This window comes from Triplophysa rosa, linkage group LG25, assembly GCF_024868665.1.
Source record: "Triplophysa rosa linkage group LG25, Trosa_1v2, whole genome shotgun sequence".
In the NCBI taxonomy this organism is placed as follows: domain Eukaryota; kingdom Metazoa; phylum Chordata; class Actinopteri; order Cypriniformes; family Nemacheilidae; genus Triplophysa; species Triplophysa rosa.
Window position 1 is genome coordinate 7,825,195 of NC_079914.1, and position 26,168 is coordinate 7,851,362.

The 26,168-nt window shown below is 38.7% G+C and overlaps 1 protein-coding gene across 2 annotated transcripts; it reads right to left on the bottom strand.

Moving 5' to 3' along the window:
* Positions 1–47: 47 nt before the first annotated feature.
* Positions 48–25,390, bottom strand: crb1 (crumbs cell polarity complex component 1). 2 transcript variants are annotated; one of them, XM_057325045.1, is made up of 13 exons: positions 25,215–25,390; positions 21,014–21,610; positions 20,162–20,357; positions 19,555–19,694; positions 19,174–19,356; positions 17,132–18,061; positions 16,352–16,905; positions 15,303–15,468; positions 13,341–14,262; positions 12,612–12,656; positions 11,489–11,611; positions 11,223–11,349; positions 48–938 (listed from the first exon to the last, which is right to left on the bottom strand). In XM_057325045.1, exons 1-13 carry the CDS (start codon positions 25,285–25,287, stop codon positions 720–722), a joined length of 4,275 nt encoding a protein of 1,424 aa, XP_057181028.1. In that variant the 5' UTR covers positions 25,288–25,390; the 3' UTR covers positions 48–719. The 2 variants fall into 2 exon arrangements, with proteins under 2 accessions (XP_057181028.1, XP_057181029.1); XM_057325046.1 differs by lacking the exon at positions 11,223–11,349 and having other exon boundaries at positions 833–938.
* Between the last annotated feature and the right edge of the window lie 778 nt (positions 25,391–26,168).

The following is a 26,168-nucleotide window of genomic DNA, read 5'->3' on the forward strand; positions in this document are numbered from 1 at the left end:
CACACAGACATTAAATCACATTTATAATAAGGAGCAGGTCATTGAGTTTAACCATTTAACCCAAATCGTTTATTTATCAAACTTTTAAAACGGAAAATGGCAACGAATCCATGTTTGTGTCTGTGCTAAACCATGAATGTTGATGTTGGTTTAAATTCAATTTGCTTTACAAACACATCATAAATAAAGACATCCTAACAGACCTTCACAGTTGTGCCCCGCCCAGTGAAATAGGTCCAAATACTCAGTGGCATCTTTCAGAATGTTTTAAAAACAGCCAAAACATTTCTTAATGAACAACTGATAAAACATGATGTTAAATACTATATAATACTACATTAAAATCATGTTTCCTATTCCAACAATTTTGAAGCACCTCTCATTTTATTTCCTCCTCCTAAATTGCCTCCTCATTTTTGGAAGTTGGTTTGGATAAAATCATCTGCTAAATTAATGTTTCAAGTTATTTTATAAACAATATTTTACAAGTCTAATGCTATTTCAATGTATTTACACCATAATTAAACATATTTTATTTGGGAGATTGTCCAATCATAAAATAAACGATCTACAATACTAGTATCTAATACAATAGCTGCCACATGATCAATAAATAAATAATTCCAAGTCTCATTGAACTCACAAAACCGCTTGTAAACCAGCCACAATCCTCATGGATCAATATGATTGATTGGCTGATATTGTTCAGAGGACATGAGTCAGATGAGTCTCTCCATTGGTGGAGGCTGCATGATGTTCCACATCTCCACCCGAGAACCTTCTTTCTCATGACGGCTGGGACTGTAGGTGCCACGTGTTGCCCGGTGGCTCAGCGTCATCACCAAGGCCGTGGCCACGGCGAACAGACCCAACAACAGAACCACAGACACCAGACTGATGGACAGCAGCAGGTTAGAGGTCACGCTCTCTGCATTCAGCTGGAGGAAACATGCATCAGATTGCAAATTTAGGATACCTTACAATATTTGAATATCATTTTTGATGGTTGACAGACAACCATTTGCACATTCAGAAGTTAACACCAAAGGCATCGGTTCACATACACATAAAGAACATCTCATTGGCTCTGTCTACATACGTTGGCATATTGAAATGTGTTTCATTGAGTTAAACTGTTCCCTCAAGATTCGCTGGCACAGCCAGCCACCGATCCCCTGCATGTCCCCTCCATCTGCCACCTCTGTTTATAACTGTGAAACCTGATGCTGGAATTGAGCAATCCACTAACCAAAAATGACAAGAAATGGTATTGTAGCCAATAAATAGAATATGCATCACCATATACATCACATGTCCACTTCAGTGGAAAATATTTGTTAAAGTTCACATTTTGTTCTTGCCCTGCGAGCAATAAAAAGTTGAATCCTGACTGAGGTTACAGTACGCTAATTCAGGTATTTGTGGGTGTTATATTCAGTGTTGGGTGTAGCTAGTTACGAAGTAATTAGTTACTGTAATTTAATTACTTTTCCCTTGAAAAGGTAAAGTAAGGGATTACTCTTGTTTTTACTGTCATTTAATTACAGTTACTTCTGATGTAATTAAACTAAATACTGTGTAATATATTCAATAGTGGAAATGACATCAAAATTATAAGTCTAACTTTAAAATGTATGCTGTAATGTATCCTCACATTTGTATACTTTGGTCGGTTAATAAGAATAATTTGTCATTATTTATTTGAATGATTTAAATAAGCCGTTTCACGTCTATCCTTGAATCAATTCTAATCAAGGTTGATATAGGATATAGAAAGTAATTAGTAATAAGTAATTAAATACTTTTTGGAGAGAGTAATTTGTACAGTAATCTAATTACACTATTGAATATGTAATTAGTAACTAGTAATTAATTCATTTTTCAGAGTAACTTACCCAACACTGGTTATATTTAACTAAATTCTCATCCACACAGACTTCGGAGTGAGATACTGTTTGGGTCTAAATGATTCACAGGTGTTTGTGATTACTCAGGTGTCTTTTAAGTGCTGGAAGAGTTCAGAATTAATTCTACTGTTTTGAAAACCTCTCTGCAGTGTGTTGCCCTTCAACATAAGGACTGAAACTGTGGCAATGCAATTCAACGAAGACATGAAGCTGGTTAACTGCCTGCTGTTTGGGAAGGAAAAAGAGAACAGGTGAGCTTTGATATCAATCACAGCCCCACCATAGTGAAAAATCCACTGCAGGAACCAGGGCCGACAAAACGTTTTTTGAACGGAAACGGTGGCGCGATTGAACACCCTGTTGTGATGAGGCAAGAGTTGAACTATGGCAGCTGAGAAGGCCATTCTTTGGCTGTGTGGCTCATTTCGTAAGGCTGCGTCCTCCAGAGGTCTCATTTGAAGGCTGCTACGTCATCGAGGCTGTCTCGTTTCATAAAATCAGGTAGGACTCTCCGGAGGCACCCTTCAAATGCGACCTTCTTTGACAGGAATTCGGAGGATACATGAGCTGTATCCTTCGTTGCTAGATTTAACCCACAATTCTTTGCGTCGGCCAACATCTGTTATTTGAATAAACGGCAACAGCTGCACATTCAATGAAATATGTGGTGTTTAAATGTTAACAGTTTACAATTTGTCACGTTTTTTTAATCTTAGCAGGCATATGTAATAAATAGGTTTACAAGTTTAGTGATTTTTAAACGTTTTGAAACAGTAAGGCAAAAATGTTATATTTGTTTAACTCTTTTGGCATTGTTTAGGGTAAAAAAGTAACCAACTTTTTACCTCTTAAATCATGTAGAAATCATTTTAATTATTTTGACAGGCGTGCGAGTGTTGTCATAGCAACGTGGTACTTCCTGTTTCCTTTTCTGCCAGTATGTCCTATGAAGGATGTCTCCTTTAATTCTAAATTGAGAATCCTCCGTATACCGCATCCTTTAGAGGATGATACCTATGCAGGACACAAGGACGCAGCCTTACGAAACGAGACACAGCTTTTGTGTTCTTTTTGAAGAAGCCTTATGAAATCGGTATAAATGTTTAATACTGCAAAATACATGTCTTCTAATATCTTCAATTATACCGAGCTGCAGCGGCCACATTTGTAAACAACTTTAGTTGACTCATTGTGTGATATGTCTGGATTATACACATGTTGCAGCTGATTGGGCGACATTCTTGACACACCCACCAAACAAGAGAAAACGTATCTCAAACCTTGTTGCACGCCGTTTCCAGGAACCGTAGCACAGCATTGCGCACCGGTTTGAGCTTGAACGTGCCCCAGGTAAAAATGTGCAATTTATCAAAAGAAATCTTAATTGTTTGGTATGTAGGTAAATAAAAAAGGGTTCATCCCAAACGACACTGTCTCTCAGGAATTCGTAAGTGTTTTACGAAGTGGAAACTTCATGTGGTTTAGTACAGTTTAGTGACGTGGGGTTACCCTTACGTAAATTAACCGTGGTTTTACTACAGTTAAAAACGAAAAACCATATTGGCACCGGTATATCCGTTATGTAACTGAACCGAGTTGTCAGGGCACTGACCAGTGAGTTAGCCATTTTAAGGGCTGTCTCATTCGCAAAATTCTCAATAAAATTCTTCCCTAAAAACTCCCACAACGCACCGCAAAAACCAGGGAGCATCGATGTTCCCTATGTTACCTTACCGTAAATCACGTGACAAGTTTTTAAGACGTTTAACCGAAATCGCAGGAGCCAACTCAATGAACTTCATGAAACGCGATATAACTTTTGAAAAGACAAACGCTTATTTTATGTTATGTATAAACAAAACGTTGCTAGAGAGGCAGGCAACACAACATTTAAATGTAATAATCGACCAAATTTGTGCACTGATAGGCTATTTAACAGAATAATGAAAGTGTTTCTCATATGGATTTCAACCAGTATTTAAAAAATAAAATCAGAGAGATGTCGGTTTTGCCGGTTGTTGATTATTACCAGCTGTGACGTATCACAACGCGCTTCAGCAAAAAAGTGAACGAAAAAAAGTGAACGGTGTCCCAATGAGAAGGGAGCCAGGTGCCACTTAAATACTGACTGAGCCGTCGATTGAGACATGTGCCCCCATTCTCGTGAACGAAAGTCGGAAAGCTCAGATAATACAAATCCGCCCGGATCGCGCGCGCCCCACTGATCGGAACGCGCATGACCCGTGGATTCATCATGGTGAAAGACCGCTCTCCCTCCCTCCATCTCAGCATTCATCACCGCGCGCAGTCTTTAAAACTTGCCTTATGCGGCGGTTGAAGTTAAAGTAAAACTAACCTTCATTCACAACGCACATGACGCGTCTGTATGCAAGCGATCACAATAAAACTGTTGCGCGCGTTTAACCCTCTGGAACTCCTCGGTCAATTTTGACCGAAAAATTTTACATTTTGAAATGTTTAAAAATGTTAAAAATCACGTGAAAATTCGTTACAAAACAATTTAATACTTTTGTCATAATAGCTCTGTGAACACAAAAAAAATATGGACATGATTCGTATGTCAAACGGTCACAAAAAATAGTCACACTTGGATCCTTCGTGGTCAAAAATGACCAACATAGGAAATGAATGGGAAATATTAAAAAATATGAAAACTCGGAGAATCTTTCGGTGGTACAAACTTCAAATCAGCCACTGTGCAGAAAAAAGTGCCCAGCAAGCCCAGCAATCAAGCGGTGAAACTCTAAAATATCAAGAGTGCCAAATAGTCACCCACGCACAAAAAAAACGAACTGGTGAGGCTGCAATAGAGCAAATTTTAAGAATGTTGAATAAAATCAATAAATGAAATAAAAATACAAAAGAGTCTCTCTCTCTCTCTCTCTCTCTCTCTCTCTCTCTCTCTCTCTCTCTCTCTCTCTCTCTCTCTCTCTCTCTCTCTCAAATATTGGATTTTAACGGCCTGGTATCTGTTTCAACCTGAAATAATGCATTAATTGAAAAATTACATATATATATATATATTTTGACAAAATGTAAAAATTGTATTGTTTTCAATGGGGAGACAAATGCATAATAATTATAGCATAAACATTAATTAGTACCATAAAAATTCTCTCAAAATGCAAAATAAGAAATATTTTGAACAAAAATGTATTGCATCAATTTTCCTGAAAAAAGTTACAGGAGCCAAGTGTGACCCCTAATTGACGAGGCAGTAAACTGAATGAAATGACAATTAATTGCAAAACGTTTGTATAACTTGTTTGATTTATAACTATCCATTCCTTAGTATTTGATAATTAAGATATCTAACAAAATAAGTAACAAAAAGGCTTTCCATGTGTTCCCTTTATAACAAAATTTTAACATTTGAATGTAATCATAATGAAAAATATTGGTACTTATCAAATCAAAAATATCTTAAAGTTGGCAAAAAATTGACAAAAAGTTGAAAACAAACTCTTCTTTGAGATTGTCTAAATTTACATTAAAATCCTAAATCATATCTAAACAACTAGGGAATTCACAAACTGCTCTAAAGAGGGCTGTACTGGAACATAGTATTTCACACTTGCCACTACACCTGCTTTTGCTTTTTTACAACCAGAAGGCTCTAATCAAAAATTTTCAAAAAATGAAATTTAATAGCCTGGTCTCTGTTTTAACCTAAAATAATGCATTAATTGAAAGATTAAAAAAACATTTAAAAAATGTTTATTGTTTTCAGTGGGTAAAAATGGATAATAATTATTGCATAAATATTAATAATTACCATCAAATTCTCTAAAACCAACACATTCTCACTCCCGACTCGTCACATATTTACGCTAGGTCAGCGTCCTTCGGCATCACTTTTGAACGCGCCGGGTACCCCTTTGGCGTCGTTTTTCGACGTGAAGGGCACGCGAATTTTACCGTCATTATGAAAATGTATATTAGATATAATTTGCAATGATGATGTTTCGGGGTTTTCATTTAAGTTTGATGGCCAGGATAATTGCGTGTACATGACGCTATTCAGACAGTTTCACAGTTTGAGCAAGTAATGTAACCGCTTATTTATCGTAATATAAAACACATAAAACAAGCAGTCACAATGTCGTATCAAGGGTACCAACGCGAAACGGTCGATTTGTATGAGGAACAGATGCGAAAGCGACCGTCCGCCGTAAATCTCAAATCCAGCGAATAACGACGTTCAAAGATTGCCTCCAGAGGAAGTTACGTCACCTTCGATGCCATTGGCTCTCCCATGTCTCGTGACCGATCGCGTCATTTCGTTGCCTTTGAACGTGAAACGGTATTGGCTCCCGCGACCGACTGCATCTAGCTGTTCCGGTTTATTTTTCGAATGGGAGCCTCAGCCGAGTTCGTGTATTCACGGACACGCACGGCATCTTCATGTAAAGTTATCGTACGGCTTTGGTGCAAAAAGGTCTTCGAAACGAGTTGTTTGTTATATTTTGTAATGCTTTTGGTCAGTTTGTGCAATAAATACCTGTGACTGTACTTTTATTCGCGTGTTGTGTTTTATATGGCAGAGAAGTGGTTAGGGTTAGGTTTAGGGTGAGGTTGGGGTTAGGTGCTACAAAATATTAAAATCATAAATAATTATGAAATGCTAAAAATTGCACGCATCTCGGTCTGGAGCATTTAGCAAACAGCAACGCAGTTCCCTGTTCGTCGAAAAACAACGCCAAAGGAGTACCCTGCGCGTTCAAAAGTGACGCCGTGGGGCGCTGACCGAGCGTAAACATGTGATGAGTCGGGAGTGAGAACGGGTTGCTAAAACTGCTAAAGAAAAAACATGTATGAACAAAAATATATTACATTAATTTTCCTGAAAAAAAACGAAGTTACACTTTTAAGGCTTTGGTCACTTTTGACTGGGAAGGAGCCAAGTGTGACCCCTAAACGAAGAGTCCCAGCTGTTTAAAATCAATCAAGCGTGCTGCATGCAGTTCAAAAACCTTATAGCACCTGTCAGTCTGACCTCTAGACATCAGTCTGTCAAGCTTTTTACTCTGACTGCATGTAGCATATAATTGCACTTATTCATTATACATATTGTCTGTTTTTAAAATAATGCACATATGATGTAGCATAGAAGGCTCTCTGTAAATGGACTTAATCTGTTGATATACATTTAACGCATTTTCTGCCCATATTTAATACAACTATGGTGAGCATTTAGTTGTAGCTGGAGGGTAAACAAGGTAAACAGCAAACACTATAACGCATTTCTAGCAATGTTAGTGTCCATGCTCATTTCACATTCAATTAAAACTTTAATGTTTTGTCATCCACCGGTGTTTTGTGGCTCTTTTTTTTAAAGTATCGATTTAGGCACCGGTACCGTTTTAAAAGTATCGAATTGGCACAGGTATCGAAAAACCCAAACGATTTCAAACCATGTTTTTTTTTTAAGAACCATAGTAAAACGATGGTTATTGTAGGCTAGTAAAACCATGGTTTTGCCATAAGTAGTCAATACACCAAAAAACATTTTTTTTTCAGTTTAGCGTTCTTCCAACAATCGTATGTTTTTGTACGATATATCGAACGAATTCACACGCATTAGCCAGCTCCTAAAATCGTTACAAATTTTAGTGAGATCAGGTTGTCCCAAAATATAAAAAAATGTTGCTGTCTTAAAATTTTAAATACAATCAAATTAACTGTTTTTACTGTTTAACATCTTGATTTATGATACATTGCTGCACAAAAGTTGTAATTGCTTGAATTATTTCGATAAGAAAAGATGTTACCATGCCTTATTATTCTGAAAAGTAGGCTACACATAATGCCATATTATTATTATTGACACATTATGGTTTTATATAATTTATTAATGCATTATTATTCTTCGTTTATTAAAATGAATAAGCTGTACTGACGTAAAATTCGCTTGGTATTTCTTTGTTTAAAGGTTTTTTTTGTTGTTGTTGCTTTGCTTTTATAATATACTAAGTATTACCTCCAAAATAATGGTTCCTTACAAAGGGTGTTATGGCCAAGATGGAATATGCAACCATCATTTGGAATTACACTTGCAGTCAACAGTATAGGCTAAGTTATATTCCAAGAGTCCGTAAACAAAATATACCGCCAAACACTGCTTTTCACACACTTTATACTCTAGAGTATCTGGACTGATGTTCAGACCCAAAAAACATCATCCAAACCCGAGCTGCATGCGGCGACAGGCCACAGAAAACTCCTCCAGCACTGAGCTTTGAATGAAGCCGATGCTTCATGTGCGCGCGCGATAGAGAGAGAGTGCGCGCGAGAGAGAGACAGCAGGCTTTCCAGCAGACAAACGACCCTGTCACGGAGATAAGCTTCCTCTCCCGATATATTTCCCGTATACGTTTCTCAGACCCGCGGCGACGCGCTGCTGAGTTGCATTTCACACGGAACGATGGCGGAGGCCCTTCTGCTGGCCAAGCACTATTCTGTCACTCTGAAGACACACACTTTCACCGCAGACGTGAAACAGAAACGCAGACCCACGGATTCCTCACGACACGCGGAGACACATTTGTGCTTCAGCAGTCAAACAGACGAGCCTGCAAGATGCGCTCGCTTCCCTGACGCATATCATGACGTGCCTTTGAATAAATCATCTATTTTAAGATGTTTAAGACATTGCATATAGATAAATGGTTATTCTTTGTGTTAGCATTGGATTACATCCGGTTTGGTTTCATTTAAGTCATTGTAAGGCAAAATGTTGACTTTAGCCTATTTGTCTGCTACATGAATAAATGTAAATGCGTGTGACAGATCGTGTGTCTTTCTGTAGATGAACACTACAATTTAGACACTACATTCACTGTGCAACAAAAGTTCAGCTATAATTTAGTATTACATCATTTCGTTTTAACCTTCCTTATTCAGCAAGTGAGCATGGCAGTCCCATCAGGAAAAGAGCCACTCACAAAGAGAGTCTCCATCCCATGAAATCATTTAAAACTCTTGTTCATTACTGTCAAACTAGTAATTTGTGTAAAACATTTTGGGTGGAAATATTTATCTGTAAGGAACCACCAGAGATCAGAGAGTGAGACGTCCGCATGTGTTTTATCATGAGATTAGATGTTCTCACTAACATTTATCCTGTTAAACGGATTAACAAAGCGGAAAGTGTCTATCTTTAACACCAGCACCCTGCTCGCGCATTACAACACCCTTGTCAGGTTAAAGGTGTTTGATGCAGAAATGATAGGTTTTGTGACATCATATTAAACACAATCACATCATTTGATAAACTTGTTGTTGTTCATTTACAAGACAAATTGTTTTTATCCCAAAGTTGTATAGCATATATAAACACTTTCTAGAGAATATTTCAATACTGCGTGCAACCTAAACTTTAAAACGGAAAAGAAATATGAATTTGTTAAACTGCATTGAGGTCGAAATTAAAGCATTTTTATCATAAACGTTTCCTTAAATTTTGATAATCTTATTAGTTTTTAATTCTCTTAATTCTCCTGCACAAAAATGTTTCATATATCAGATTTATAGACAATTACAGATTATTTATATAGTATGTGTACAGTATATACACTTTCACTTACACACATATAATATTTATTTAGCTTATCCTTTCCTGTAAGAAACGACATTGCAAGTTGCTTGTGGAAAGACATGTTTCAAACTTGCACAGCACACACTTTTCGCTTGGATCGCTGACTCAACACACCTGTCGCTGGTTTTACAGTACAGATATATCTTTGATGTGTTTGCCACCTCTAGTTCAGTGGGTCTGTCTGTCAAACTCTGTAGCAACATTTTTTAAAACCTGCATGATGTGTGCCACTGGCTCAGTCAAAGAGGAGAGACAGCCAAAGAGGAGAGACAGCAAAACAAAAGCGACAGGACAAACAACAGATCGAGAATGGATGAGATGATTTATTTGAAAACAGTGATCTACAGATCTACAGAATGCAATAGACACAATCTGATGACAAACACAGAGATCAAAGAGATGATCAGAAATCAGAATAATGTGTCACACGGTTAGCTGTTTAAATGTATATTGAGAAACATTGTAGTAGAGCAGTTAAAGTGTCCAAATATGATTTTTAGAAATGTGCGGTTAAGGTGATTAATACTGGGATATTGTTGGGTGTCGACGGTTTCATCTTAACAAAATAAACAAACGTTACTGCTCATGCGCACCTTTGTGACCCCAACGTAACTTCCGGTACACATTCACAAACAATAGAGTGTCTGTAGATTATTTCTGATAACAATCAAAAGAAACCGAGAAGACCCGTTACTTGGCTAAACTTGGCTCTCCATATTTTGAATTTAGACTGCGATACCAAGCTCAACCGCTAGATGTCAATGCACCATACGGTTTGTTTAAATGCGACCGAACAGGACCCATTCAACAAACCCATTTAAATGTTTGTTTAACATTTAACGCCACAAAATTCAACAAATCGTTAATTAAAAACATTATTATTAAAAACAAAATTATTATACAGTAAAACAATAATACAAATGAATATTAACATAACATAAATTAAATTAAATGGTTATATTATTAGACACTAGCCAAACACAAACCGGAAGTTAACTGGGGGTTAACTTACGGTTTGTTAACGCACGCGCTTCTGATGAAACTGTCTACATCAATGTTAGAAAATGGGAAGGATAATGATGGAAATCAAAAGAAACACATAGAATAGACAGAAGACAGTTGTATTTTGTTAAAAATGATATTGAACTGAAATTATTCTGTTGAAATTGCATGCTAAAGGTTCTAAATTCTTTAGTCATTAAAATCTAATTTAACTCATAATTTAAAATGAAGTTACTTTTTTGCCCAAACTCCTTGTGCTGTTAGTCATAGGAGTGTATTGTAATCATAATCAAATTTACAAATACTGTTATGTTAAACTTCATAAATATACAAACTTCATAAATATACAAAGTATTCAACATCCCCTAAACATATTCTTTCATTTTCCCTTGCACTTATTTACATACTGTCAATGAGAAAACAGGGTTAACCAATAACAATGTATTTCTTGATAAATGTGCTGAATGAAACACTGTTACTGAACTCAAGGCACAGCGTGGTTTTACTTGGACCTGATACAGTTAATATCCAATATATTATCATCCTTGCATTTTATTTTAACCACACCCACTCCTTTATTCATTATAACCCCAGTCGACCTCTGGTTCATCATCTAACCGCAGAATGAGGTAGGAGAGAAACTGAAAGAGGTTCTGCCAAAACAAAGCCGCCATGTAAAAGTAAAGGTCGCTTACGTCGATTTCGCAGGTGTCGCCGGCAAAAGTCATTTCACAGATACACTGGAACTTGTTGACCAAATTATGGCAGTAGCCGCCATTCAAGCAAGGGTTAGATATACACTCGTCGAGGTCTAATTCACACCTGACAGACAAATGCGGATGGTAATAATTCAGTATGCATATTCAAATATAAATGCTATGCATTCTAGGTATTGAATGACAAAGCAACATGATTACAATGAAATTAAAATGCATTCATGAGAAAGAGGCGGAATAATCACCAGTGACCCGAAAACCCAGGGAGGCAGTCACACATCAGGGTGGTCTCAGAACAGTTACCCCCATTGAAACACGTGTAGTTGTGCTCTTCATCACCACAGATGGACACCGGGAGCTTTGGGGGTCTGGAGGAAAAGATGAGGGACAAGAAAGAAGTAGAGCAGATGATGAAGAACCATCTTGAGAGCAATGTAAGGAGCTAATATCTGCAACCCCCCCCCCCCCCCCCCCCCCCCCCCCCCCCCCCCCCCCCCCCCCACACACACACTTCTTTGTCCTGCACAAAGAGGATTAGCTCACTATAAGAATAATAACATTAGCATTTGAATGGACCACTGACCACAAGACAAAGACAATACTATCATTTTATGGAGATTAACAACAAGCTAATATGAACGATAGGAAAATGTATATAGACAAATGTAATAAGTTATGATAAGTATAGGATATGATTTGGGACAGGATTGTGTCTTAGTGTAATTTTCTTTCATTTTGCAGACAGACTGGGATGTAAGGAAGGGAAACCAGAATGAAAGAAAAAAGGAAGGAATGAAGGAAAGACAGAACAAAAAGGAAGGAAGGAAAGAATGAATGAATGAAAAATGGAATGAAAGGAGGAAGGAAGAAAAACTGAATGAAGAAAATAGGGAAAAACAGAAGAAAAAAGTAGAATGGAAGGAATGAAGGAAAATAGGATCAAAGAAGAAAAAAGAAAGGAATGAAGAAAAACTGAATTAAAATGTGTATGGAAGGAAAGAAAGAATGAAGGAAAAACTGAATGAAAATAGTAAGGAAGGAAGGAAGGAAAAAATGAAGGAAAATGGAATGAACAAAATAAAAGAAATGAAGAAAAAACGGTATAAAGGAAGAAAGGAATGAAGGAAAAACGGAATGAAAGGAAGGACAACTGAATGAAAAACAACAAGAAAAAAAGGAAGAAAATAACTGAGGAAAAATAAAAATAAAATAGGAAGGATGAAAGCAGCTACATAATTTTCATGTTTATTGACTGTAGAGATGCAAATTTTTTTCTGTATTGTACTTATTTTCTAAGTGCTTGATTTTGATGTGAAAGAAAGAAAGACAGGTAAGAAAGAAAGAAAGAATGAAAGGCAGGCCACTTACAAGTTCTTGACAACAACATACCACGGAGTCTCTTCAATCCGAACGCTGTTGTGAGACGGAGGGAGCAGGAAAGAGACAAACAAACAGCAACCGTCACATTTTTATTTAAGGCAAAACTTTACACCAAAGACCTCTGTAACTCTACAGCGGGGAAAGAGAGATCTATAATGTCTCCCGGCTGCCTGCGAGGCAGTTTCAAAGGAGCGCTATGAAGCTGACTGGCAACAAAACATGTTTATGAGATAAATGGCTGAAGACTTGCTTTAGTTGCCACCCTGAAGGCCTAACACAACCGCTGGAGGACGGGCGAGACACTCTCGACAGAGACTATTAATACAGCTTTAAAACCACACGTAAAGACCAATCACCACAGTCGTGCTAGCATAAACAACATAAAAGCAATTATACGATCTGCGTCGTCTTTATAACAAATCAGTCCCGTAGGGGCTCCAGATTCATTCAAGTCGGTTTGTTTCTTTGATTGTCTGAGGTAAATTTCTCTTGTGTGATGTATTTTCTTTAAACAGCGTAGCTTCATGAAACAAGATACTGTTTTTCAACGTCATATCTAAGGGATGTGGTTCTATGTTTTGCGGAAACGTCCTTTTAGACGTATTTGTGGATTGCTTTGATGTCAAAGCCACGTTTCAGGTTCGCAAACTAGGTTAAACTCAGACAGTAAGTCCTACACATGTACTCACACATTGAAACGATAAGAATGAGACGTACGTGCAATTTTGCCCTGTAAACTTGTGGGGACATAGACAAGAATAGCTGTCGATTCCACGCAAGCAAGTCCCTCCATTGGCACACTTGTGGCCGGCACATGCATCCACCTTCACCTCACAGTTGGTGCCGGTGTAGCCGCTCTCACAAGTGCAGTTGTACGCAAGACCTTCTTCGCTGCAGTATCCATGGCAACAAGGGTTGGACGAGCAAGAGTTTACGTTCATCTCGCAACGATCGCCGACCCAACCCGGCAGACAGAAGCATTCAAAGTGGTTGAAGAGATCTTCACAAACACCTCCATTCAGACAAGCGTTGGGTTCACAAACCATCCCACCAACACATCCAACCTGGACGGGAACCTCGGATATCTTCTCGAACTTCTCATCCTGCGTTTGTGGAAACCTCACCTCGTCGGGACCGTAATATGGAAGCACGATACCGCCGATTTCAACGGTACTCAGACATCCAATCAGATTCCAGCCAGACTCCGTGCCCAGCCCACCAAGTAGGATATCCACGCCCTCTCGAATAAAATCCAGATTTCCCGCCGCAGAGTTTGACACGGCTGGCTCGTCCATTTCGTCCAATGAAACCATGATCCACTGGGAGCTGTTAGCCCAGGGATCGGCCATGAGGAGCTCCATGACATGCCACTGTCCATCAGATACTGGTTTTGCGCTGTGTAGGGTCATCGGTGAGAGAGGTGATGAGGTGAAGGAAGAGCCGCTCAGGAGCTCAAGTGCCAGAAAGCCATCTTGAATGGATACGGTCACAAAGTCAGAGCCGCTCTCGGCGTGTAACACCGGTGCGTTGCGTTTGCGTGTACGGATGCTGAACACGACGCTGGTGAGGTGGCGGGTGATCAGACCGTTGCCACGGTATATGAGAGTGCCAGTGTCCTGAAAGGTCACATTTGAAATGCCTGTAGAGAAAAGGGCAGACATTGTTTTTAAAAGAATAGTTCACCCATTTTTTTATGATTAACCCTCATGCCAGTTTAAGACAAACTAATAGGCTTCTATGGCTATGTTCTTCTATGGTGAGTCGTGTTTGATCATAAAGAAATATGTTTAGGTTGGGGCACTAAAATTATTCATTGAAAGTAAATAAAAACTAAACCAAAACTAAAACGGAAATAAAATAAATGTAAATTAAATAGCAATATATTAAATAAACAAATAAAAAGCAAAAAAATTAACATAAAAGATGAAAATATAAAAATAAGATCTCTTTTAAAATATGAATGAAACCACAATGAAACAAAAAAGGAAACTATAAAAAGCTCACAAGACATGCTAAAACCAATGAGAACTTAAGTTATCAACATGCCGCCATAGTTGATTTTAGCACTTAAATCTGGTTGTTTACATTTTATTACATAGCTCAAGATATATCATAAATATTTTAATAACTTTAATAATGAATATAGACTTTTATGAATAATAACTTGTGAATGATAAATAATAATTTAAATGAAATTTTATGTTGAAGTAAGATATATACATCAATGATGTCATGAGTGTGAGTAAATTGAGAGAATTTTCATTTTTTTGGTAAACTATACCATAGACATGTGAAACATTAGTTTAATATGAGTCTATGACATGTCTGAGTCAGTCAGCATGCTTAACTGAGGCTAACCCTCTCCAATGTCATTTAATTAATAGATGAATGCTCAGTCCTGAAATCGGCGACTCGTTTTTGTTCCTGAGAGCTTAATTAAATACATGCTTGTGTTCGTGATATTATAATGCGAGCCGCTCTCAGCAGGACTCCTCGTTCCCAAGCCCAGACTTAAGACTGAATCATATGGCTTGGCATGACCGACGGATGTAAATCAGACTTAATCCAAAACAGACTAATCCTAGCATAAACAAATGTGCTGATGAAGATCTAAACTCTGCAGACATACTGTGAGATTAAGAGCATTTGGCCTCGGGTCAAATCTTCTGAGATACTCACATTCGTAGCCCCGTTTGAGGGCCCTGCACGCTGCCTGCGGCGGGCAGGGTTTGAGCTCGCACCAGCTTACCTCCTCACAGCGTCGCCCTGCTGTGTAAGGAGGGCAGTTGCATGTAAAGTCATCCCATGCGGAGAAACACAGGCCACCATTTTGACATGGATTTTTCTAGAAAAAAAATTATATTGAAAAAGTGACACATTTAAGTTAAAAAAATTATAATAAGAATAAAATAAAAATGACATTTAAATTAATATAATACACTTAATAAAAAATAATCATAAAATCAATTGAAAATAATATAAAAAAACAAATAAAATAATAAAAATTTAAAAAGTCAATGTGTCCTTATCCAAATTGTTTAATTTCATTTCAAAATTGTTAACCCAAAGTTTTGCTCACCTAGTCGACTAAATACTTATCTGGCAAAAACTTCATCCAAAGCATCATGCAGTGAATTAAGATGTATATTTGTTTATTATGTACATTGTGTCACGATCCTGCTTCTCTCAGTCTTGCTTTTCTAGTCTTGTGTCAGGATCATGACAGACCCACGTGTTTTGTGTGGAAGCACATGGCAATTGTTTGTTTTTGGTGTACCATGTGCTCTCCTGTCTCGTCTCCTGGCCCCGCGCCCTCGTTTCCTCATTAATTATCTTGTCATTGTTTCATGCCCCTCACCTGTTGCCCTCATTATTTCAAGTTAAGTTTATTGTCAATTGTATTGTCTAGCCTAGTCAAGTCATTTTTTGTTCTGTTTCCCTAGTTCTGTGGTGTTTAACCCCTTCGTGGGTTTTGTTTTTACCTTGTGTATTGTAATAAAGTCCCTGTGTAACCACTGTCTGCGTTTGGGTTCTGTCTCCACACCCACACATTGCCTGCAAATCAAACCCATGGCACTGCTAAAACTGTGCTTTACCAGTTTGGCTATAGAAAATTAAAAAAAACTAAACATTGACCTGTTGTAGCTAAAAGCTCAACTTAACTATAGAAAATACAAATAAAAATTGACCTGTTGTAGCTGAGAGCTCAACTTAATAAAGCAACTTACAGAGCAAGAGTCATCACTTGTGCACCCTGCGGTAACATCAACCATGTGGTCCGGTTTATACGACATCACTGAGACAGCAAGTGGAAAAAACTGGAGTTTCTGTTCATTGAGCTGTAAGTCCTGCAAACACCCTTTAAAATAACCACCAAAGGCAGATGATTCTTGTCCATCAACCAGCCCGCCAACATACACCTTATCCCCAAGCAGAATGGAAACCGCGTGAAAGTCCGTTAGTCTGAATTCATGGCCCGATGCCTGTAGAATCATCATGCCCTCCTTGACGGTAATGCTGACAAAGTGGATCTCCCCATCGTTGACCACACTTCCAACTGATGAGATCTTCAAGCTGTTGAGTTTCACTTTTAGTATTCCCTTTTCCAACCACAGTCCAAAGTACTGAGTCGTGCTGTTGGCAAGGAGCACCAACAGACCCGATTCCTTCCGTGTGCGCAAGAACATGGACACCGAGAGTGTATCGGATTCCAACTGGTCGTTGATGGTGAAGATGGCATAGCTTGCCGAGTCATCCTGGCCAAATTTGGCTGTGATATACTCTGTTTGTGAAAAAGAGAAGAGTTAGAGAACACTTACAGAAAGGCACTTATACGTTTCTACATTCTCATTTCAAATGTGTGTACTCTAGGTAACATTTTCAAATAGACTTGTGCAGTATTGAGTGTTCCCAAGTCGAAAGCACCCTTATGAACTGTAAAATTAATCCTGAAGGTTAATCCAAAAATCTTCTTGATTTACTAAAAGTTCATTTCCTGGTGTCCTTACCTTCCGCACAGTTTGAACCCTCATACGGTCGCCGACACTTGCACTTGTACCCTTGCCACAGGTTACCACACTCTCCCTGGTTCTCGCACGGCCCTGAAAGACATCGATCTTGATGGTTGCATCCCTGCGTGACGTTGACCGCCAAGGTGCTCAACCAATCCTCCGGCACTATCAGTTGTGAGTCCACAAACAAGTCCCTCATGCATCCGATGAATGATCCAGAGCCCCCTCCTCCGTCCAATCCTCCAACAAAGGTGCTTTGTAGAGCTGACTCCAGCTCAAGGGCACCTGGCTCTATTTGGATGGCTCTACTGCAGATATCGTCTCCGTTGCAGGTTTCCAACAGTCGCAGCAGTAGCGTATCCTCCCCAAGCACGAATTCTGCCGTGTGCCACTCGCCATCAGAAACGGCCTGAGGTAGAGTCAGTGTCCAACTGGTTGAATCTGGTTGAGGGTCACTCCTAAGACTAAGAAGCAAACGGCTGTCTTGCAGCTCCAGGATGAGCGTGACCCCATCACTACCCCTCTCGAAGAGTACCGTGTTCTCCAAAACGGTGCGAAAGCTTAACATGATATTAAAATATGTCTCGGCACCCAGTAGAGGCGTCTGCAAGCGCAGGTAGCCTCCGGACGTCTCAAAGGAGAATGCGGTGGACGTCTGGCAGTACGAGCCGGTGTAGCCTGACTGACAGGTGCAGCTGTAACCGTGTACACCATCGCTCAGGAAGGGTACGCAGGGCGCCCCATTCTGGCACTCATGGCCCTCGCAACCCCCCAGCGGCTCACTACAGTTGGTTCCCCCGTACAGGATGCCATCTTGGGTCTCTGATAGGCAGATGCACTTGTAGGTGTCCAGGAAGTCCTCGCACGTGGCACCATTATGACACGGGTTGGTGGTACAGGCAGTGACGTTCAGCTCACACAAGGCACCTGAATGGAAAGGAGAGAAGAATGGAAATGTTTAATGAGGATTATGAACAAAAATGAACTGTTCTGGGTGTTACATAACAGGCTTCCATCATAAAAGTTTATCCATGAAACTATTTGTGGCTGGTGTAAGATTAGATTGCAGGAATAATGTGGGCACTCTTTAGTCAATAATCCCACAGGAAAACAAAAAGCAAAACTGGTTGCATAACCCATTCAACCCCATGTCAAAGTATATGGCAACTGAGATTTCCAGTTAGAATCCCATAACTGAGAAATAAAAATTCTGTGCATGGTTATAAACTTTTTAATGGCCAATTAATGGATGAATCCTCCAATGAATGACCAATTAGTCATTGAAATGTCCTTTAAAACACAACGTTCTAAACAAAAAAAAAACCTTGAACAACCAGTAGTTATACAACCTTACAGCCTGTAGTCACTACAAATCAATTAGAATGGTATTCAGATAAATTTCCAACTTTCTTTGATCAGTTTTGCATTCAGATCTGAGTAACCAAAACAGTAAAATGTTACCTGAAATAAGTAACAGGACACTCCAAATCCAAACCACAACATCCATGGCATTACAAGTCTACCACCGAACCCAACGACCGCATCTTGCCTATTTTAATGCCTCCATGGACAGTACAGATCATCTTAATGGACAGCTCTGTGCATACATTCCTCTCCTTCTAGAAAACGTGTATGGCAACACTAGGCCCCCATCAAACCCAGCTCCCGGGGGATTAGCTTAATGCAACCTGAGCATCTTAAAATGGCAAAGACAAATTATAGCCTCCGCCTCTGAGTAATGATCAGAGCTGATGACCTTACATAGGCTGCAGAGAGAGAGACACTTTGACCTCATGTAAAATGGTAATTTTCAGACGACTATTTAGATATCTAGCATGAAAATACTGATTTGATTTTAAACCAGACCTGACAGACGCACAAAACAGTTATGATGTATAGTTACTGTGTATGAAAACTTTCTCACCTTTCTGTTATCACACGGTTTTTAACGCTATTGCACATGCAAATGAAAGTGCAAATCAGAATTCGTAATATTTCTTCACGCTTCATCACAGCTCGGGCTGCGAGTCTGCAGGTACCTGTGAATTCTGGTGGACACCTGCAGATGAAGCCAGCAGCGCTCTGAGGGTTGTAATGAGAAGGTGAGAGGAGCTGAGTGCCGTAAAGGGTCTTCCAAGAAAGCTCAATACATGTGCCTTTATTCATACACGGGACGCTTTCACACTCGCTAATGTCCGTTTCACAGTTACGACCCTCGAACCCTGAAACACACATAATAGAAGTGACATGACAAGGCTGTTTAGTGTTTTTATTTATTCGCCCTCATGTCGTTCAAACCCTGTATGTGATTCTTTCTTCTGTGGAAGACCGAATTGTAAAGACATGAGGGTGAATAACTGATGAAATGTATATATTTTCATTTTTGGCTGAGCTATGCCTTTAAATGAGTTGTAACTCACCAGGCCAGCAATTGCAGGTGTATTTCTCGCCTTCGTCCTGACAGAGGGCGCCATTGAGGCAGGGTTGAGACCAGCAGTGTGGAGGTGGAATCTCACAGTGAACACCAGTAAAACCAGTTTGTAAGCAGTCACAGTGGTAGCTAGAAAGTTTTATTAAAAAGAAGTATGTTCATATATCTTATTTAATGTAAACGTAAATATTATATTCTTTTAAAAACTTTAAAAACCTAATTCTAAAACCTAAACCTAGTTCTCTACACAGTTACCAAAAATACTCGTATTTATCATTTTTATGTACACTTTGCACAAAGTTTACATATTATTTATATATTAAATTGTATTATTTACATTATAATTAAGACAATAAATTATTATAATACATTGAAATATATTCACTTAAATTAATTAACAATATTAAATAATATAATAATGTATTCAATGAAATACATAATTTGTATATTAATTGTCTATTGCCTTATATTTTTTAATAAACAAAGCACAAAAAATCTTGATGAAATACAATCCGGACACAATTACTATTTCTATGAAAAAGTTAAACAGTGGCGAAATGCATAAGGAGAATATCACCCTTATAAATCTACTTTACCCATTTATTTCATCCACACACACTGCCCCATTTTGGCATGGCTGGTCACTGCACTCATCGATGTTGATTTCGCAGCCCTCCCCCTGGAAGCCTTCCAGGCAGGTACACCAGAAGCCATTGATGTGGTCATGGCAACTGCCGCCGTGGAGACAGGGCTGTGATTGACACTCATCAATCTCAATCTCGCAGCTGCTACCTGCAACATCAGACACAATAGAGTCGAGTGCAAAGATGCCAATCCGCTCTTTACCGAGATCTCTACATGGCTTATTGCACATGCCATATGGACAGACCTCAGTCAGGAGAGATAAACAGGATCAAACAGACTGTAACTGTTGAAGTTTGGAAAAAGTCCTAAAAGAAATGAATATGCTGAATGCTGATCATGCTGAGTTTTCGGTTTCTTGATGAAAAAATATTTATAGATATTGACAGTTTTCACGTCTATTATAATTGCACACATTCTTCTCAAATATAATTTATTCACCCTCATGTCATTTCAAACCTGTATAACTTTCTATTATCTGCACAACACAAAAGAGATTTTGAAGAATGTTAGTAACCAAACATCATTGACCCCTATTGACTTCCATTGTATGGACACAAAACTGAGACATTTCTCAAAATATCTTATTTTGTGCTCCACAGAAGAGTCATATACAGGTTTTGAATGACATAAGGAAAAAAATTATGACAGAAATTATTTTTGGGCGAACTACCCTTTAAATGGTTTAATGCTGCAATACCGTCATTCAGCCACTAGAAGGCATTGGCTGCATTTGGCACTAGTTAAGACGCATCAGTTGTCAGTTTAACAGGCGAGAGGCACATGGCAAACTCTCCTTCACTTACCCGTGTACCCAGGCTTGCAGAGACAGACATAATGGCCGATCTTGTCCAGACAGGTGGCTCCGTTCCTGCAGGGCCCCGACACGCATTCATTCACCTCAATGTCGCAGCGTTTGCCCTGAAATCCCGGCACACAGAAGCAGGTGGGGCCGTCCCCTACGCTCCGGCAGATGGCACGATTGCGGCACGGGTTGGGGGAGCAATGGCCCACCTTTTTCTCACAGAAAGTCCCGGTGTAGCCTTCTTGACAGATGCATGCATACCCTGGACTCCTGTATTGCACTGCCAGACAGCGGGCACCATCTCCACACAGCTTCTGAGCGCAGCGCTGGACACTAGTGTGACAGTCATGCCCCAACACGCCTGGCACGCATTGGCAAGCTAGTTCCCCTGGGCGGGCGCCAGTGGACTGGCACGTCGCATTGCCCTGGCAGATGGACGACTGGCAGGGTGCATCAGAAGAGTGGCATCGCCTGCTGGGCAGGGCTGGCACCGGAGACTCGCACTGGCAGAGCAAGTCAGATGGGGCTTCCCTACACTCTGCCCTATTTTGGCATGGCTTGTCCAGGCAGAGTGTAGAGGTCTTGAGAGGTGTTAAACCTACAAAGAAAAGAATTTGACTCATGTGGAAAGTTTGGTACTGATGTACGTATTATTATTAAGCAATAGGAGTGGTCACGGAATTGTCTTTATTGTAGCTTTTCATTTTTTTTGCTTTTTAGGTTTTTTTAGTAGATATATCGTCGCCTTGGAATAATATGGTTCTATCTGACATTTTTGTCAAAATTATTCACATTTTCTTATTCTGTGACATATTCATATTCACATATTCATATCCTTTACATTTTGGGACATTTATTTCGAAAACAAAAAGGTTTCATATTGAAGCTTAATATCTTAAAACTGCTCAGAATGCAAAACCTTATAATTACAAAGTGACAATAATTTACAGTTTACGGTTTTTCCCTTCTCAAAAAAACAGACCAAAAATATTGGTGACCCATCCTGCACAAACAGAATTTTTCTGTCCAATCAAATGCTTCCTAATACTAATTGAAAATGGCTAGCATGTAGTAAATTCTGTTTTGTGGTTGTAATTCAGATAAAGGCTGTTGGTTATACAGTATAAACACTATTCAATAATTCCTGTGCATTTACAGGACATAATAACAAACATACTGGTTAAAACATTTTTATGTAGGCTAATTAAACAGTCTTTAAATGTACAGTGCATGGAATTAAGCGGCATCTAGTGGTGAGGTTGCAAATTGCAACCAACTGCTTACTCCACCCACTACAGTGGTTTGGCATAAAGCCTATTACACAAGATTAATGTTTTATAAAGGTTTTTGTACTGTCCCGTAATGTATTACTATAACTTATACATGTACGAACTGAAAAGTGGCCTTATTTAAAAGTATGAAGGTTTGCGTGTTACAAAAGCAAATCCCAAGCTCCCCCCTCTGTTCTGTGGCTGAAACTGCTGGACGAGAACCTTCAGTTCTTATTGGTATGAGCAGTTTAAATGGATTGAATATAGCAATACAAAAGGTGCCATATTTTGTAAAGCATGCAGACATTTTCCTGAGGTACACACAGAGTTTACTTTCACAAGAGACGGTTATAAAAATGGGAAACTCCTCCGACAATGTATATTATATTCATTTTGACTCATTTAAATAATTTTGATTTATCAGTCAAACTTAATCTTCACAGTTTTTTTTCCAATATAAAAGTAAAAAATAAATTTGCTAATTCACATAACAGCTGGAGCATTAAAATACTGTTTATTAGAATTACATATGATATATATGTATTTTTTTGTAGTTTCATTGATCTACTCTAAACTACAGGGCACAACAAAAAAGAAACAGGTATTGTGTCTCATTGTCTTTATATCATGCCCTTCACAAAAAGAACAACAAAGGACAAACAAGTTTTAGAACAAACTTTCAATGAATTGGCAAATGAGCCGAAGGATACTGTGAACTTGGACCAATGGTCCATTTTGCCAAGCGAATTAATCTGCATTGTTCTTGACCCATCCCAAAACAGTGTCCGAGATCTGCTGTGGTAATGAAGCTTCTCTTCCTAGTCTTCCTGCTCGTGTCATCTACGAGTTTGCGATGAGATTTACCAAGAATATCTGACAATTTACCTGCAATTTTCAAATACTTGCCTCGATTTAGTGACAGAACAATCATTGAAAACAAATACTCGACAATTGCAGGCAAAAATTCAATTGGAATCTGGACAGCATTACTGTTTTTACACTTTTCAGGGAAACAACCTAAACAGTTCTTTCTGCACATTAAACTGAAGAAATAACTCATTTCAACTCCTATACCTGACCGGCGCTCGCATGTATAAACGCAGAGCCTGCACAGCTTTAGATAAAGGACATATATAAAAGCCCCCGTCCTGTATTCAGCTGGTCAATAACGGGCAATGTCAGAGGAAACAATACTTTGTTATCTATCCAAGAAATGGCTTTACCCCGGTGACAGGCCCATTCACTTCCTGCTGACAGCACAAGGACGTCTGCAAACTTTGGAATCTCAACAAAGCATCAAATTATGTCCCCATAGCAACCAATTCCACGCTCCCAGCTATGCTTTTGACGGGGTTGCTATGGTGACCAACAATAGACATAAGTCAGATATTTAGAGTGTGTCTAGAAAACCTATTCACACCCTTCAGTGTGCAATGTTTCTTTTTTATACCAGACTGTGCAGCGAGACAAAGGCTAATACTGCAGGCGATCATGATGTTTTTGTTCGAGAGTAACTGGCTTTCTGGATATCTTATTTACATTTTAGACTAATAGGAAGCAAATCATTCTAGACGAGGACGTTTGTTCGCCAAAGATGCTTTAGATAGGATTAACTATGACTATTATCAATATCAATAGAGGGTGATTAGACATTTGATGCATTTCTATAAAACAAATTTCAATATGCTTGTTATAGGATGTTATGGAGGGAGCTTTTTACAAGAACAGCTTAGAGGAAGTCTAGAGCTGTGCCCAGCAAGAACTCCCCACACACATAAATGGGGGTGTCTGAGAATCCACAAGGATGTCAAAGCACATGTTCATGTAAACAGAGCTCAGAAATCATCCTCGTATCATATCAATGTGAGACATACACCGGACGGGACTGGTGATGGGTAATGGGATTGTCTCGCCGCATCCAGTGTGGACAAAATTTTTAATTATAATGGGTCTAATGCGATCTATTGTCTTTTGATGCGTCGCATCGCATCCGGTGTAGACACGGTGAAAGTATCAAACTCAAATAGGCCTACGATACTATGTTTTAAAAAGATACATTTAGATGGCCAAGGCTTTTATGATGTGATGAAAGTGAACCACAATGCCTTTAAATGTGCCGGAGTGTAGAAAATGAAAAGCCCAGTTGTGTTTTTGTGTGTCTTTGATGCCGCGCCTTTTATGTTCTTAAGTGCCACTGCGGCTGATGGGTTGAGATATCACTGACCCCACACATGCCAAGCTATATCAGACAGAGAAAATAAATGATATCAAGATATCACACTGCCTGACTGGCCTTTTCCCACTATATAAATATATTGTCCTTTATGAACATATTATAGTAAAAACTAATCAACTTTTTTGGGTTGATTGACAACCATTTGTATTACAATAATTTCCTTACAAAATCATGGTTAAACTAGTTACTCCAGTAAAAGAAAATGTTCATAAGATGGTGTGTTTCTACATATAGAAATACACATAGCCTACTATATATATAACGACATTAACAAACGTTATCTGGACTTCTGATAGACCTCCGCACTGAATCAATAACTTTTGAGTAGTTTTAATTTAATTTATTACAATTAATACACAATAAAATATTAATATAAATGAAACATAAAATAAATATTTATTTAATGTTTATATATATTTATAATATAACCAAACACAGACCGGAAGTTTACTTCGGGCCAGCGCGTGTCAAATGAAACTGTCTATAAAGCTTAACAAATCACAGTTAACAAAAATGCAGTTCACCCATTTTAAAAACATTTGTTACACATAAACATGAACGAACTTTGCTACAACAATAGAAAAAGAACAGTTAAACAAAAGCTGTCAGTGCGCTCCGTCCTTGCACGTACTCAACAAGTGGACTGAGCATTACGTCACAACAAGTGCATAAAAGCATCAGGCTAAAGTACTTACTTTCTGCCCACGGCAGGAGAAGAAACAAGGCAACTAATTTGAGCTTCGTTAAACTCATAAAATTCTTATCCATGTTTAGATGTCATCGTGATATTGCGTTATCTGACATGATCGAGGTATGTCGCTCGAGCATCCTCCTGTGTCTGTCTATAATGTGCGCGAGTCTCAGCGCGCTCCCGTTCACACACACGCACCAATGAGGCGCAACACTCAATACAAAGAGGACCCCGGGGATTGGTGAAGACATGTAAAGTGGGTGAGAGAGGGGCGATCAGGCATGCAGTCTGAATTATAACTAGCAGGTGGTGATTGCATTGGATGGTAAATAAGCGATGGCGGCGGGCAAGATGCTGCAGTCAGGCTCACGAGCTCTTCTGTAATCATGGTCTTCAGTCCACTTCAGTGTAATGACATCTCTCAGAAACCTCTCAAAGTTCATTTAATGCTAAATAGACTGCGCCATCTGTCTGGATTCATGACCAGGCATTTGCACATTTGAACTGCTGGTTAAGCCGAGTTCAAGCTAGTGATTTTGTTTTACGTTTTACTAGGCTTTCCCACGTGGAAAATGCTATAGTATATTTTATTATTTAACTAGTAAAATGTCTGCTAAGTGTTTATAAACCATTACCTTAGCCCTAGTACCTATTTACTAGTTTATCAGTACTCTATAGTTAATACAGAATAATGTATGCATTTCTATAATGTACTACAGTAAGTATGCTTAAATTTACTACACTAGTAAATACTTTTTTTTCTATTTGAGTTTTTCTTAATAATTCTTTTGGGGAATAAATGTTTAAATACATTTTTGGCTTTGTTCCTTTTGCACGTTTGATTACCAAAACGTAATGATATATACACATATATAGAAATATAATAAATAATATTCAAAGCAGTATAATAATTATATAAAACACTTATGATAAAATGTAAGAATTAATATGTTTATTG

Excerpts from the sequence above, each read along its gene's own strand:
- crb1 (XM_057325045.1), bottom strand. The coding sequence starts at position 25,287 with ATGGATAAGAATTTTATGAGTTTAACGAAGCTCAAATTAGTTGCCTTG. Across the intron at positions 21,611-25,214 it reads TCTCCTGCCGTGGGCAGAAA|GTTTAACACCTCTCAAGACC; the intron begins GTAAGTACTTTA and ends TTTTCTTTGTAG. Across the intron at positions 15,469-16,351 it reads CAAGTGATGACTCTTGCTCT|AAAAATCCATGTCAAAATGG; the intron begins GTAAGTTGCTTT and ends TTTTTTTTCTAG.